The sequence below is a fragment of the Rhincodon typus genome, chromosome 21 (assembly GCF_021869965.1).
Source record: "Rhincodon typus isolate 14 chromosome 21, sRhiTyp1.1, whole genome shotgun sequence".
NCBI classification, from domain to species: Eukaryota; Metazoa; Chordata; class Chondrichthyes; order Orectolobiformes; family Rhincodontidae; genus Rhincodon; species Rhincodon typus.
In genome coordinates, this window is record NC_063352.1 from 4677285 (window position 1) to 4690137 (window position 12853).

Here is a 12853-nt window from a genome sequence, read left to right on the forward strand (position 1 = left end):
ATGAAGGTTCACTCGACTGGTTCCTGGGATGGCAAGACTGTTCTGTGCAGAGAGATTGGGTTAACTGGGTTTGTATTCATTTGCGATTTGAGGAATGCAAGGTGAACTTATTGAAACCTACAAAATACTTATAAGAATAGACAGGGTAGATGCAGGTAAGGTGTTTCCAACAGGTACACAATTTCAAAATAAGGGTGAAGTCACTTGGGACTGAGATAAGGCAAAATTGTCTTAACTCAGAGGCTTGTGAATCTATTGGAATTTTCAACTGAGGAAGGCTTCAGATACTTATTCATTGAGTATTTTTAGAGATTGACAGATTTCTAAAAAAAAAATGAAACATCTACAAAAGCATTGGAATATTAAATCTAACCAGAGAGATTTTGGTGTTGTTGAGAGTTATCGCATATTAGCTGATTCATACTTGTATCTGACAATTTGTAATTTTCTTTCAGATTGTGACAGTACTATTTCAATCTGCTAAAACTTCACCACTGATGTTCAGAAAGCCATATATTTACAACTTCTGCTGTCTTCAAGAATTGACTTTAGGACAAAGCGATGTTGAAAATTTCTTTAATTTTGTCCTTAATTGTTGAATTGTCTTTTTATCTGTTTTAAAAAATACAAGGTTTTATCGTATTTGTACCATCTACATTATTTCACGGTTTTCCTCATGTAATCCATCATTCATAGAAAATGTGTTATTTTGGTTTATATTTAATTCTTGACGTGCAGTAGTTTAATTGCACCATATGTTTGATATTAGTCCAGATCTTAATCCTTCAGGAAACATGTGGTCATTTTTAATTTAGTTTCACCTTGTGGCCCAGGGACAGCCTCCTCTTGCAGCTTGGCTTTATGCACTAGAATATCCTGCGACTGTAAACAGTGCTGTTTGCGTTGTTTAGATAGGGGGCAAAATTCTAATCAATTATAAATTGCTCCAAAGCACTGTTTAGATGACTGAATTCACTCACTCTTGTTCAGTTACTTTGAAGGTCAGTTGAGTAATGTGAAAATGTAAAACTCTTACAATGTTCTGTATGTTCTATGGTCACCATGTGAAAGAAATAAAATAATGGTTTGAGTTCTGAAAGCCCCTCTTTGCTGTCAAAGAGCAAGAAGAAATAAGTAATAGACCACACACTATAAAACTCCTTTCACTCTTATTGTCTCTGTCTTGCTTGCCTCATCAACCACCAGGAGAATAAAGATTTTGGTATAAGGTTTAGGATTATACAGTAACTACCATTTGTCACAAATGTAAGATGTGCTAAACAACAGCTGTGCTGGTTTAAATGCCAAGACCACAGACTGAGGTGTTTAATAAAAGCCTAGGTGGTGCTCATTACTTTGATCTCCTGATAAACTTGTATGATTATTTCAAAATAAAATGATAGAGGAAAATGTGAAATGAAAGACGAATATTTATAAATATTATTTTCATGTTACTTGGGTTCATTCATAGCCTATGAAGATGATATGTTTAAAGGTGAATAGACAGGAAGGTATGAGTGAAATTAAATTTCAGCCAGACCTATTTTGATGATATTTTGCAATCAATGAACAATTAGCCTCTTTATTTTCATTCATTATTGGGATGTGGGTGACAGAGGCAAGACCAGCATTTTCTTTCCACTTTTATTTGTCCTTGAACTGAGTTGCGTATTTTCAGAGGGCAGATAAGAATCAACTGCATGGCCGTGGGTCTGAATGCAGGCCAAACCAGGTAGAGATTTTTGAGTGAAATTAAGTGGACAGAAGTATAACCAGAAGGAAGCCAATAAGCCAGGTTCCTCTTCCAGCTAGATTTAAATCACTTGTCATAAAGAAAGTCTGTTTCATTCTTTCTGCTGAGAAAGAAGGTCATTCATAATAAACAAACTTTATTTTGATTTTTAAAATATCATTATGAGACATCACAGGTGTGATGACTCACAGGTGTTATCTGACTGCATGGGGGTCAATAGTTTGCAGTTCAAACTGGATGAGGAAGACTTTATTAATATTTTATTGTGAAGCCTGCATGAAGTAAAGCTTTGAGAACCCAAACTCCCAAATTGTTTCAGAGCAATTTTGAAAAGAAAAAGTAACATTCACATCCTCATTAGATATGAGAAATTCTGTCCACATCAGCTATTTGAAAAAACGTTTGACTGTTGAGAAATGAATGGATATGGGTAGTAACTCCTCTCAACTGTTTGGGGTAAGAAAATTGAGGTAAAGCCTTGATTTTTAATATAGGTTGAGATTTTGAACTAAAAGCTTTAATGTAGGGTATTAAATGTTAAAAAATAAAATAAGAACAAACAGAGGCAATTCAGCCCTTTGGGCCTCTTTCACCATTCATTGAAATCCTTGCTGATCTATACCTAATCCTCAGCTCCTTATGTTTCTTCACCTAGTGTCTAACGAATCCAGCACTCTGGTTTAAAATGATCAATGGTCAAACATAATCATGTTATCGTAAGATATGTTCTTTAATATTTTTACTTTGTTTCAATATTTTGTCCATTAGAATTTTCAGTTACTGATAACAAAACTGACAAAATTTCCTCAAATGTCACTGGATTGAATCAATTGGCTAACATTTTACAGTTTATCATCGGTGCTTTTCTGTACTGTTTTCACAGGATTGGTTATTTTCGTATATTTTGTGCAGCTACCCAATGGCAGTTTCCCAGCTGCTGATCTTGCTATGATTTTATGTATTCCAAGTTTGCTCATTTGATATCAGAGATAGTAGGAACTGCAGATGCTGGAAAATCTGAGATAACAAGGTGTAGAGCTGGATGAACACAGCAGGCCAAGCAGCATCAGAGGAGCAGGAAGGCAAGTAGTAAGGATAACAGAAAGAGTCTACAGAGTGATTATAGACATGTTGAGTGAGTAGGTGAAAATTTGGGACATGGATTATAAGGTGGGAAAAAGTGCAATAATGCTCTTTGGTGGGGAGAAAAGAAGAGCTGGATACTATTTAAATGGGGAAAGACTGCAGAAAGCTCCAGACCTGAGAGATTTGGACATTCTCGTTGATCAATCACAAAGCATCCAAGTTCAGCAGATAATGGGGAAGGCAAATGAACTGTTGGCCTTTAATTCAAAGGGAATGTAATATATAAAAAAAGGAAGGTCTTCCTGAAACTATACAAGGCACAAGTCAGGGCGAATACTGTGAACAGTTTTGGTTCACTCATCTACGAAAAGATATACAAACATTGGAGACAGTCCAGAGGAAGTTCACTAGGTTGATTCCAGGTATGGAGGGATTTCTTAGGAGGTTGAGTAGGTTAGATTTGTACTCATTGGAGTTTAGAAGAGTTAAAAGCCTTATTGAAACACATAAGATATCTTAGGGACCTTGGCAAGGTAGATGCAGGAAGGTTGTTTCCCCTTGTAGGAGAGTCTAGAACCAGAGGGTGTAACCTCTGTAAATGTGAGTGGTTTTCAATACAAAGATGAGGAATTTCTTCTCTCAGAGTGTAACAGAATTCTTTACTTCAGAGGGCTGTTGAAGCTGTGTTATTAAGTATACTCAGGGCTGAGATAGATAGATTTTTAATCAGTAAGAACCAAAGGTTATGGGGATAAGGCAGGAAAGTGGAGTTGAGGGGGTTATCAGATCAGCCATGATCTCATTGGTGAAGTGGACTTAATGAGTGAATGACTTATTTCTGCTCCTACATCTTGTGGTCTAGATCTTGGTCTGCTAGGTTATTTCTTTTTATATGGGAATTACTAAGAAGCAGTTCAGAATTTTGCAGGCCTGAATGAGGTTGGGTTGATAAGGTTGTGGATGGGTCAGTGGCATATTCCCATTCAGTAAGACTCGGGAACAAATGGAGAGAATGTGAGAGGAGAGATTTTTCAGCCAGAGGGATATTGCTCTGAGCTGTTAGCTGAAGAAAGTGATATTGTTGTGGGATCTTGGCTCTGGCAGTGTTTTTTTTTCTCTGGCAGATTGCACAGTAATGAAAATAACAATGATATCTTTATCTATTTTTCCCTTGCGAAGTTGTAAAGCAGTTACCAAAGCTGATTCACCACATTAACACTATGCAAGAGTGCTGGGCATTTGATGTATTTATGCCTTTTTCCTAATACACCTTAACGGTGAAGAAATAGCTCCTGATTCAATGGGAGGAATGTCATTAACATTTTCCCTCAGTACTTGGTAGAAAAGCCAGTTTGCTTTGTTTCTGTACTGATGCTTGTAACTTAGATTTAAGTTCTTGAAAGTGCTTGGGTGCAGTCACTGATCCTTGAAGCAGATATGGTTTCAGAACAAAACAGGAACAAGGAAAGGCAGCGGTAGTATGGACAAGGTGAGAAGCCTGGCCTAAGGTTTCACGTGGGTGGCAGTGTTGAGAGCAGAGATACCCACAGAAGGAAGATACAAAATGACAGCTGGGACAGTCAGAACTGAAGTTATCATTTGGGAAACATAAGCCAATTAGACAAAAGCATATGAAACCGTGTTGAAAGCAGGCATTTTAGATGAATCACAAGGTTATAGGGTCATATAGTACACAGGATGGCCTTTGGCTCATCAAGTCTCCACTGACAAAAACTGCCATACTGTACTAGGCTACACTTATCCGACTTTCTAGCACGTGGTCTGTAGCCTGGAATATTATGACATTTCAAGTGCTCGTCCAACTACTTTTTAAAGGTTGCGAGGTTTCCCAACTCACCTACCCTCTCAGTACATTCCAGATTCCCACCACCCTCTCCTTTCCCTTAAAATTACGCTCCTTATTATTAACCTCTCGATTAAGGAGAACAGCTGCTTTCTATCCACTCTGTCCATGGCCCTCATCAATCAGGTCCCCCCTCTGCCTTCTCTGCTCTAAAGAAAACAACTCTAGCTTACCCAGCCTCTCTTCAGAGCTAAACTCCTCCATCCCAGGCAACATCCTCATCAATGTAGCAAAGACCAATGGTAAACTAGAAGATTGGGATGACCTTAAGTTTACGGAGAGTGGCAGTTGGGAGGCTAGTCGGGAGTGTGTCAAAATATTCAAGCAAAAAGGTAGCAAAGGCACGGATGACAGAATAACAGCAAATAAGCTGAAACAATTCAAAATCGGATAATTTTACAGAAGTGGAGTGGGTACAGACATTTGTTCAGAAACTTATTTTGTTTGGTGTGCAACCAAGGTTTGTAAAGTTCAAATTCAGCTTCACAGTGTTGCCCAAGGGAAGGGTCAAATTAGTCACTGGGGAACAAAATTTGTGGCATCAGTCTTCTCAGTATTTTGTTCCAAGAAACGTTTACTTCATTAGTGGATACTAGGAAACAGTGTGACAATTCAAAGACACTGGGTGTTGAGAGAAGGCTGGTGTTGTGTGAACTTGGAGTTGCTGGCATAAATATCAAAACTGACTGTGTTTCTGGATGATTTCACTGAGGGACACTTGTAGGTGAGAAATGGAACGGAGCCAAAGGTAGATTCTTGGGAGATGTCAGATGTAATGATGCAGTACCAGGAATGGTCCAGAACTACAGGGAGGAGATAGCCTTGTGGTATTATTGTTAAATTATTGATGTTCCAGATGTCTGGGTTTGAATCCCACCATTGGTGGTTGATGGATATTGAAACTATTTAATAAAAATTTGTCATTAAGGTTCTAATAATAACAGTGGAACCATTGTCGATTGTTGGTAAAAACCCATCTGGTTCACTCATACCATTTAGGAAAGAAAACTGTCATCCTTACCTGGTCTGGCGACACGTGACACCAGACCCACAGCAATGTGGTTGACTCTTAATATCCTCTGGGCAATTAGGGATGGGCAATAAATGCTGGCCCAGCCAGTGATGCCCACATCCTATGAATGAATGCAAATAAGTAACCAGATATTCACCTCCTACGACTTATGATTGGGTATGTAAGAATGGAACATGGCGGGTGGAGTACTGTCCACCTGGGCAACAGTAGAAAAGCACTGGAGGAAGATGTGTTCATCTAAACCCATAGCCACAGACCTGTCAAAAAGGGAGAGGGTTAGTCGTTTCGCATAGTCACAGTCACAGTGAAGGTCCTGTCATTGGCTTTGATTGCAGTACTGCAGCTACCTTTTTATGGAGTGATGTCTCTTGTTGTGTTCTATGTTAATGCTGTGATCTGGGTTTCTACGTTGGTCAGTTTTGCAAACTGATAGATAATTTTACCCAGCTCATAAAAAGAGAGCAACCCTTCAGCTGCTTTTCTTCTATTGCGCAATGTATTCGCAGCTGAGCTGTTTCTCTCACACCCCTGCAACCCAATCCAGGTTAGAATATTTCTCTGGTAACAAGACCTTGAGTTATAGCACACCTAATGAAATCAGTCCTGCAGCTTAAGCGTTTACTGGTCTGTCTTAATTACAACAAACTAGATAATAACAAAAGCAGAAGTTGCTGGAAAAGCTCAGCAGGTCTGGCAGCGTCAGAACTGAGGAAGGGTCACCGGACTCGAAACGTTAACTCTGATTTTTTTTTCTTCACAGATGATGCCAGACCTGCTGAGCTTTTCCGGCAACTTCTGTTTTTGTTCCTGATTTACAGCATCTGCCGTTTTTTCAGTTTTTAAACTAGGTAATAAAATTGATAATGTAATTGGACACGTGAATGCCTACCACAATCATTTAGTCTGCTGTACTACTTCATTCCAGAGAATTATTTTATTGAACACAAATGATTTCTGAGAATAATTATTTCTAAAGGTTATATGACTCTTTGATTTCGACCAGACTTTTGGTAGAAGCTTCTGAGTGCCTCTTCAGATAGGTAATTTACTCAATCCTGCTCTTTCTTAAATTGCTCAAATAAAAATACATATATAAAGTTGGGCTGCTTAAAAAGAGATACAAGAATACTTGTTAAACTATGTATGGAAATGATAACACAGATTAAGGATTCAAGTACATTCGCCTGAAACCTCACTGTAGAATTTGGAGTGCAGTTTGGCCTCCTCTCAGTTTGTACATGAAGCTGAAAAATTGAGCCTTACCTAAAATTATGTCTTTTGTTACATTTGAATAATGGCATTAAGCTGCTGGTTCTAGTCCCTGTGTAAACAGTTTGGTGACATTTAAGGGTAACTCCTGGGTGGAAGAATGGACAGTCAAGAGTTCAGTAGGACAGGCGGCTACAGTGTCCAGCAACAGCCCATAGTATAATCATGGAGGCAAGTATGAAAAACATTGCACTTTGATGGACCCTTGCTAGACATTTAATGACCACTGGTTTGACCACATGTAGAATTGGTCATCCTGAATGCAACATGTAAACAAAGTTAAGGCAGAGGCCATTGCACCTTATAAATGTCTGTTTTCCTTTATTTTCCACCAAAAGACTTGTACAATGATAACAACTTTCTGCCCCTCTTCATGCTGTGCTAATAAGTTGCTACTGTAAAGAGCATATCTTTTTTTATTTTTCTGTATTTTTAATTGTGAACTGAAAAGGGAGAAGAATTGGGCATTAAAGCCAAGGGTTTCTGAATGATTGCTGCCCTTCTTAAAAGCAAGTGACCTGACGCTCAGTGTAAGCGCAGTTTACATAGCTGTGGGTTTGGGCAGTGGGTGAAGACGAGTTACAGGCTAGCCGGAGCCAAGAGCCTATGTGCAAATAGGGATTTGGCCAGTAACAAGTAGCTGATTGGTTGTACCCCACGGGCCAGTTATTGATGATTAAGGCTTCCCACCTGCCAATGGCCATGTGGTTGGTTCCTAGGTAACTGAACAGCTTATGAATATTTAGGCAGACGCAATTGGACATCTGGAAGGAGAAGTTGTCTTCTGAGCCGTAAAGCATTTTCTTCTTTATTCATTCATGGGATATGGGCACCACTGTCTAAGCCAGCGTTGATTGCCCATTCTGAATTACTTAGAGGGCTGTGAAGAGTCACATGCATGCCAGACCAGATGTGACAGAAGATTTCCTTCTCTAAAGGAATTAATGAGTCAGGTTTTTTTTTTGCAATTTTTCCCGATGGTTACACAGTTGCCATTTGGTGAGCTTATTTTTACCAAATTCAAATTTCACCATCTGCCATGGTGGGTTTCGAACCCATTTTCCCAGAACGTTAGCCTGGGGTTCTCAGTTGCTAATCTAGTGACATTACTACTACGCCACCAGCTTCCCATCAAGCCTGAAGATAGCCAGTGTATTTCCCTTCAGCAATTGCCCTGAGCTGTGGCTTTAATTAATATGTTTCCCACACAGAAGGTGGTTCATAAGTGGAATGAACTGCCAGATGCAGGTACAGTTACAACATTTAAAAGACATTTGGACAAGCATATGAGTAGGAAATGTTTAGTTGGGGGGGTATAGACTAGACGCAGGTAAATAGGACTCGGTTAGTTTGGGAGACTTGGTCAACAGTGACAAGTTGGACCAAAGGATCTGTTTCCATGTTGTATGACTGTATGACTGCATAAGTCAGAGACCATCTCTCCGTGTGAACTAGTTACTCAATACTTCCTGCAAACAAGTGAAAGTATCTGGCAAAGGAAGATTGAAGAAGAGTGTTCTCTCATCAGCAAAAGAATCATCTCTGCAATCCCTGGACCCTGAACTGCCTTCCCAGTCTTTCCCTTTGTCATTAACCCCATTCATTTATTTGTGCCTGTCTGTATGTGTGTGTGTATATATAGAGAGGGAGTTTCATAAGTTGACTAGTTGATTTACATGCCAATGGTTCATTATCGCCCATCTGCAGTTAGAATCTATTTATTTGCAATAAATAACATTCTTGTTAAGTGCAGAAACCTGACACATGCTTTCTGGCAATTTGGGTGTAAAAGACAGGTAAATTGGGGAAATCTGCATAACATACTTTTTAAAATTTGAACTTTTGTGACAACAGGAATAGCAGGGCTTGATTTCAAGCCCAATGAAGTGTAGCACCACATTTATCAAAACAATGACAGAAAAAACAAACATCTTCACTGGACTAAAATATTGGAATAACCTTTAGAAGTGAAATCCCAAATACTTCAATTTGCTGTCTTTAGCTTTCTTTAGCCTTATGAACACAATTTGAGCTGAAAAATGTTTTGCTGCTCATGGCTGCTGAGAAATGATCTCCCTAGAATGGATTTTGAAGCCACCAGATTGATCTGAAATTCCTTTCACAGTCAAATGAAGCTGGCAAGGAGCAGCATTACATTAAAATGAAAATGTGATATAATTGTAAATGAGAGAGACCTGGAAAATGGTTGTTATTTTGGCAAAAGCTTGTTTTTGGTTTTGGAGATTAGAGCAGTAATGAAAAAACTGCGTAAACAATTTCCCAACAGTCATTCTGTGTGTGCCTTAGGATTCATTCTCAATTGTTAGAAGTTGAAGAGTTAATGAGGGTGACTTTAACCTGCTAAAAAGTGGGTGAGATTGGTTTGAATTGGATGTTAAATGTTGGACATCTGAAACGGGAACTCAAACCACCTTGAACACACTCAATTCCATTTGTGACAGAGCTATTAAGACACATACAGTTGTTCCTCAGGGAGCAGGTCAGCCATGAAGCCTTTTAAAAGGAACCTTTTAATAAAGTTTCTATTTTTAAACATTGTGGAGAGACTCCCTGGCTTTGAGAAATTTGGCAGTTGAAGGGATAAGAGTATCCATTCAATAAGTGCCTTCACAGCACTATTTGTGAGTTACAAATGACTAATGTTACAATGTCCCCTTATTATCAACACCCCAAACTGGGCGATCTTCCCGGAACTACAGTATTTGAAGCTTTAAAATCTATTACCTTTAACTTCACAGAATTAAGTTTGTGTTGAAATCCATTACCTTGGATGCATTAGTACTGTGTAAGCCAACAATCAATAAAAATTGTAATATTCAGCAACCAGAGTTCCAAGGAGTTGCTATATCCAACTCTTCCAAAATATTATATTCAATATTGAAATGAAGGGCAAGCCTTAACTGAGATTTCCAGTTGGTCTTTCAAAATAGTTCAAGGGCTACTGAAGCATAGTTCAGAGGAGCTGCAGAAAAAGAGAGTGACAGACGTACTCCATGCAGAAAAGTGCTGCTGTTAAGATGTGTTGCTGTGTAGGCCATTGATTCCATATATCTGGGCTCGGAAAATTCTCAAGAGCAGTTGGATAGCTCTGTACAGTTAGGTCTCAGAGAAAGTTCTGGAAGTCAGTAGATGCAGTGACTGTTAGGGCCTGGTCTCTGGAAGGTTTTGGAGCTGTGAGGGGTTCAAAAGAAGCCTACAGACAAGTAATACATCAGTGCAGCTGAGAGTGAGACTGAAAAGTCCACATGCAGTATTTTGTTGGAGCAGCTGAATAGCATTAGAACTCAGGGGAAAACAAAACAGAGCAGTACTGATTTGGTACAGCTAGGTGTTTGTGAAAAGCAAGAGCTGTACCTATGACTAAGTGCTGAAGTGCAGCTTTTAGAATTCAGGGGAGCATAGACGCAGGAAAGGAAGATGAATTACCAGAATGGGAGCAGACATTGAGGCAGCCTGTAACAGAGTGGCTTTTATGGAGTTCTGAAGCTAGAAATTTGTGGTTTCTGTCTTGACCAGATTGGCTATTTGATATAAAAACCTGCTGATGCTGTAAATCAGGAAGAGAAAAGAAGTTGCTGGAAAAGCTCAGCAGGTCTGGCAGTATCTGTGAAGAAAAAATGAAGGTTAACGTTTTGGGTCCGGTGACCCTTCGTCAGAACTTGCTGTTTGATATGTTCTTTGGGCTGTTCAATCAAAGTTTGTCTGTTTACCTCAGGTTAGTTTCTCAATTGTGTGTATATGTATATATAATATATATAGTAGATTGTATTAATCTAGTAAATTTTATTGCTATTTGTTCAAAACGTTGAAATCTTTTGGCTTTGTTCTCTTCATGACTACCTGGATTTCACATTGTTTTTAAAGAAAAAGCTACTGATCTCTAGCCAGATAATAACAATATTTAGTGGTCTGGTCTGGTACATGAACGGTAGAATGGTGTTACTTTTTTTAAGAGAATGTTGAGACCGACACAAGTCAAGTGGTTTCTTGTGCTAGCACATATTAAACCTGTTGTTCACAGGAAAAATATCCTCCTCAAAGAACACCACCAACTACAGCTAACAAAGTACTCCTATTGACATAAGAGCTCAGAAAAATCCCACGCACTTGTCTGAAATCCAAATCTCCACCTCCACCACCACCCTAACCTCTCACCGGAACACACACACTGTACCATACAAACTGATCAAGCTCTGCCTCCTGATTCTTTTTCATATTTATTCATGGGATGAGGACGTCACTGGCTAGGTCAGCATTTATTGCCTATTCCTAATTGCCCAGAGGGCAGTTAAGAGTCAACCACATTGCTGTGGGTCTGGAGTCACACGGAGGCCAGAGCAGGTACTGATGGCAGTTTCCTTCCCTAAAGGACATTAGTGAACCAGGTAGGTTTTTCCGACAACTGGCAATGAATTCATGGTCATGATTACACTCTTAATTCCAGATTTGTGTTTTTTTATTGAATTCAGATTCTACCATCTGCCAGAGCAGAACTTGAACCAGCGTCCCAATAACATTACCTTGGTCTATGAATTAACAGCCCAGTGATAATTTCACTACGTTGCCGCCTCCTGAGTGACAGCAAACATCACCATTCTGGATATCTCTCAATCACTTGAGGAGGAAACAGAGGAGGTGTGACCCCTTGCTCCATAAGTGGAACAGCTCAAATTGTGACTGTGGCTGATCAAGTCAGACTATCACATACAAATTGAAATCCAGCCCTGAGAGATCTATTCCTTGTGGCATCACAACCATTCACACTGTGTCACCTGCAGCCATTGAACGGATTGTTAACATCCAACATGGAATTGTAACTGCTTCCCCAGCTATACGAAGGGAAAAACAATAAGTTAAGGAATGTGTTCCCACAAATGCAGCTATGGCGCTGTATAACCTCGCCAAGCAGCTTAAAAATAAATTTACACTCATTTTACTGTACAAAGCTGATGTTTCATCATTTTGAAATACAGTTCCCATTGGTAGTTCTATGAAATTGAAAAATATGTCATTGAAAGAGTTAATGTGTAACAATTCCTGTTTTTTATGTAGCAGGATCTTTTCATGTAGAGCGTGAGACGATGGCATACCTTTAAATCTGTCTTCTACACTGGATGTTGATTTTCAGTATCTTCTATGAGGTTGCCTGGCATTGTAGAGAAGGTAGACTGTTCTTAAGAACAGCTTGGTGGTGCATGCAGTGTACATGATAAATTATCTACGATCCCTTTGTGCTCAGGTTCTTTAAATGAAAACAGGAACTTCATGCATTTACAATCATCAGTTGCGTAGCACATCATTATCTCAGTTAGCATCAAGATGAGTGCCAGTATTGACTGTTTTGATTGGTTTTATAACAGGTTTACATCCGGATCAAAGATGATGAATGGAACGTCTACAGGAGATACGCTGAATTCAGAGCACTGCACATCAGGCTAAGGACCAAGTTCCCTTTAGTGAACACCTTTAATTTCCCACCTAAAAAAGCTATTGGAAACAAGGTACTTGTATATTGTTTTGCAAAATGCACACACATTTTAATAATTAAAGAAACAAATATTGCTGATCATTCACTGTTTAAAATATGCACACTGATACTTTCAGCATAACTTTACCAATGTAGGTAAAGCTTATATATTGAATCCATGGCACACTTACATTAAAGTGAAAATTAGGATAGCTTTTTAAACAGAACTAGGATGCTGACATTTGTAGTTGTTTTGAATTTGTTTTGAAATGTTTTGGGTTTTTTGTACCCCCTCTTCCATGATTAACTAAAATTAATGGACAAGCAAGTTACATTCAAACCAACGTTCTTTTAATGGAT

General features: G+C 39.0%; 1 protein-coding gene across 1 annotated transcript in view; it reads left to right on the plus strand.

Annotated features, from left to right (window-relative positions):
* snx29 (sorting nexin 29) overlaps window positions 1-12853 on the plus strand; it is a 396186-nt gene that overhangs the window by 321483 nt on the left and 61850 nt on the right. Inside the window, exon 16 of the mRNA XM_048609502.1 lies at window positions 12387-12527. Coding sequence (XP_048465459.1) covers window positions 12387-12465 — 79 coding nt within the window. The 3' untranslated portion in view covers window positions 12466-12527. The remainder of the gene's footprint in view (window positions 1-12386; window positions 12528-12853) is intronic.